The sequence below is a fragment of the Galeopterus variegatus genome, unplaced genomic scaffold (genome assembly GCF_000696425.1).
Source record: "Galeopterus variegatus unplaced genomic scaffold, G_variegatus-3.0.2 Scaffold1027, whole genome shotgun sequence".
Classification (NCBI taxonomy): domain Eukaryota; kingdom Metazoa; phylum Chordata; class Mammalia; order Dermoptera; family Cynocephalidae; genus Galeopterus; species Galeopterus variegatus.
In genome coordinates this window covers 316,529-320,723 of record NW_007727138.1, presented here as the reverse complement: position 1 = coordinate 320,723, position 4,195 = coordinate 316,529, and the positions used below count along the sequence as shown (strand labels likewise).

The 4,195-nt window shown below is 32.8% G+C and overlaps 1 protein-coding gene across 1 annotated transcript in view; it reads right to left on the bottom strand.

Moving 5' to 3' along the window:
• Positions 1-201: 201 nt before the first annotated feature.
• The window catches only part of TMEM30A (transmembrane protein 30A), a 43,480-nt gene continuing 39,486 nt past the window's right edge, over positions 202-4,195 (bottom strand). The window contains exon 7 of the mRNA XM_008574282.1: positions 202-3,609. Within this exon, the coding sequence (XP_008572504.1) occupies positions 3,416-3,609 (194 nt within the window). The 3' untranslated portion in view covers positions 202-3,415. The remainder of the gene's footprint in view (positions 3,610-4,195) is intronic.

Here is a 4,195-nt window from a genome sequence, read left to right as displayed (position 1 = left end):
AGATATACTGAGATAACAGAAGAAACAATTTTTGGAGTCCAAATGATTTTCTCTTGGAAGTAAAAAAAAAAGTTCAGTAAGAATTACTGTTTTTCATCACAAAGCCTTTAGAACTTACTATTTGATTTCTTTCAACTGTGGACATGTTATTTTGATACATTTTATAGATACATAAAAGCAAATAAGGTCACGATGGTCCAATTTGGTTTTAAACAAGGTATTTATTTGAAATTTCAAATTACATTAGGAAAAATATGATTTTTATGTTTACTGAATGGTGTGAGCTAACAAGGGGTTCTGAAACACTACTAGGTCATCCAAACTCTACAATAGATACTTATGCAGCAAAATTCTTGTAACAGCAACACTGCCTTACTCCCTCCACCCTCCCCTCAAAACAGCCATGTTCAGGAAGAACAAAACTTAACGACTGAACCAACAAAGATGTGCTATACAATAATCCTAAGGCAACGTTTCCATGAAGACAGGAGGTAGCAGGCTGAACAGCATTCATTAAACCTACCTCTCAGATGCTTCTCCTGACTAGTCAGGCTTTCCATTTCCTGTGCACCCGGCTTTGTTATTTTCAACATCCTTGCCTCTCTTTCTTTTTACCAGACATTCCCCAGCACCTGAACTAAAACCAAACTTAGCCAGTCTGTCTATAACTCAGGTGACAATCTGACCACTTCCTGATAAGAACGGATGTTTCTGAATAATATAGATAAATCTTGCAGTTAATAATGTCCAAGTGATTAAAATACAAATATGATAATTAATTAAACAAATATGGTAATTAATTTGACACTCTGTCAAATCTAGGCATGGAGAAGTTAAAACCTGGACTCACCCTGGGTTAAAATTTAGTGCTAAACATTAGCAACAATACTGGGGTATTGTTACTTTAGCAAGACACTTGAACATAGCAAAATTAATTTTATTCATCTTTATTAATATAGAACATACTAACAGAACGTTATCCTTTAATATAATCAATGTTATCTTTTAATATAATCAAGGTTACAAATAAACTCTGTCAGTAACCAATAAATCTCATTTGACTCTTCTCTTAATTGAATGATTATTAGGTAGTACACAATTATTTTTACCAATTTATTCTTAAAATGCCTTATGATTTCAATGAAATTTCTTAGCTTTTACTAACTGAATAATTCCTCCAATTAGGAAACTTTTAAATTGTCAAAATGCTTCCTGCAAATTAATGCATTCTTCAATGCCTTCTACTTAACCTAGTTGCCATAAAATGCAATGATTCTTTGAAAGATAAATATGACATCAATGTTTCCAAAAGATGAGCAAAAAGCCTGTAAGAAAGAAATGCCCCCCCTCCCCCTGCTTCACAGAGAACATATGAATGTTCTATATTCTTCACATTTACAACAGGAATCCCTTACAGCTCAAATGGCAGAAGACAGGGAGGAACTTAGGCCATCAATGTACTTGTAAAATAGATAAAACTCCAAATGTATTTTAAGATTCCATCTTCTCCACAGATGAGAAAGTGTTGGAAGGGCTCTTCAACTTTTCTTTAGCAGCACCCTTGGTCCTCCAATTAGAAAAAGAGATGCAGGATATAGTTCTTAAACAGCACAGACTCAATCTGGAAAGACTAGAAGAAACCCCTCTTCCTCAATGATGTATTTACAAAATAAACTGCCATGTGCAAGAGGGACAATTATCAGAATAAATAACATTCTGAAGGACAGACAAAACAATATTTTTAGACAAAGAACACTCTATGTACTCAGAAATTTCAGGATAACAATACATCAAGTACCTCATGCAAGTAATGTTTTCACCCGTTAAAAGTTATCATTAATTACAGGTTCCTTTAACTGAATTTTATGTGTTATACAAAATTTAAAAGTGTGGCACATTTCTACTATTAACCATTACATTGTTTTCTGTTTTTCAAAAAAGCATATATTAATCAAAACTGATACATTACCTGGATCTTGATTTAAAATAACTGAAAAATCATTACAAATTCTGAATAAGCATTGTTCTACACAAACATGAGTTATTTCAGAAAAAAAAAAAGCAATTTCAGTGCAATTAAGCCACCTCTGATTAATACATTCATTTTCATGCATGTGGAAAAATAAGTTTACATTCACTTTAAGAATAAGTTCCATAGCAAATTACTATGTTTATTCAATAAGGAATATTAAAATAATTCCAGTTAGCGGAAAATAAAATAACTTCAACCATATATAATTTATCATGTACATACTCCAAAACCCCAGAATTTAATTAGGAAACTTACAGAACATCTTTTTAAACCATGTCTTAAGAAAACCAACCAAAACAATTGGTACCATAAACTAAAGAGAATGTGCATACACATCCATATTTGACCTATATGCAAAAATTAATGAAATACAGAGGAAATTAAGGTTACCGTTTTCAAAAATTTCTGGTATATAATATTAGCACTTAAGTCAAAACACTAACCTGCAAAATAAAAACAACTTGAGGTATTCCCAATGCTGAAGTAATTTTCTGAATGTTAAATACCACACAAATGAAAACAGTCTCCTTTGAGCATTTACATCTGATTTACAGTTGAGGCAGAAGATGAAGGCCTGCCAAGCAGTTTTCCCATCTCACCTGTACTCTTTCTTCCCTTAAGAAGCATAAGCTTCAAGGGAAATGATCACATGTAAAAACATTTCAAGTGAGTTGAGGTTCTTGACTATATATAACATTTTAACCAAATTGAAAGAGGAATTTTAAATTCTCCTACCTGAGATCTACCTGACCTCTTTAGACATGAGGATTAATTCCTATGACAGACAAGGTAAGCATGTCCTTTGAAATCAACCTAAGTTTAACAAAGCACTGTACTGGATAAATTGAGTACATGAACCACCTCAACAAAGATAGTACTTTAAGCCTTTACACACGACACATGAAAATGATGGAAGTGTTTTATTTAGATTTGGTCTTTCTTCATGTTTCTGTAACTCTGAATCCTGAAAAGTTAGCAAGTCATTACACTCAATCGTGTAAACCCTTTCTTTACACTACAGGCACACATATACAGCATCATATGTCAATATAATATTATCAACACAGCATAAACTTTTAAGCAGTAGATACATTTCACATGAAAGAGGCTCTATGCATCATGTGGCTTGTCCCAATAAAAAGCAAACATTAGAATGCCATTTCAACAGTTACAGTGTTGATATGATCAATACAGTTAATTTTTTATACCCGTCATATATTTTCATAAGTCATCCTTAGGGAAGAAGCAAAAGAAAAAGACTGTTTAAAAAAAAAATGTGTCAATTTCAAAATGACATACTAACCAGACATCAGCATTCAAAAGCTATGTTGAATAGGACTGGCCTTGATGCACATGCAGTAGATTTGTTTTGACAATATAAAATTAAATGGTAATGTCAGCAGTATTACTACTGTTTCTATATTTGTGATTAATCACTAGCAGTACAACTCCCAGGAGGAAGGAGATGGATCCAACAGCGATGTAAGCAATCCCCAAAAATGGATTTTTTCCTCCCATCCATGAAATAGTACTCAAGATCATCCGTTTTCGTCCATCAAAAGAATGTACAGGGTAATCTGAAGAGGGTATAGGAAGACTTTTCCATCTATAGTTGATATTTAAACAATTTTAAAAGTTGACATTTAATTGCTTGTAATTCATTTGTATAATTTTATGATATACAGGTAGACCTTACTCATACATTCTGAAGCACAAAAAATTATATTATCCTGAAAGACTGATTTAGCAAATTACATATTAGTAGTAAAAGCCAAAATATTTTACCAAAAAAAAAAAAAAAATCAAATTTAAGGGTTATACAGTTTCTCAGGTGATTTTGCTCTCATTACACAGGAGGGGCAGAAGGCCTCAAATGAATGTAATGTGAAAAAATACTTCAGAAGCTCACTGAATGACATACTACCCACAGAATGAAATACTACCCTTTGCAACAACATGGATGGACTTAGAGAAAATTATATTAAGTGAAACAAATCAGGCACAGAAAGAGAAATACCACATTCTCACTTACTTGTGGGAGCCAAAAATAAATACATAAACACACAAACAAATAAAGGGGGAGGAGAAGACACAAAAATCACAATTCCTTGAACTTGTTCAGACAAGTGAACAGATATGATGTAGTGAGGGGAGGAGGGGGGG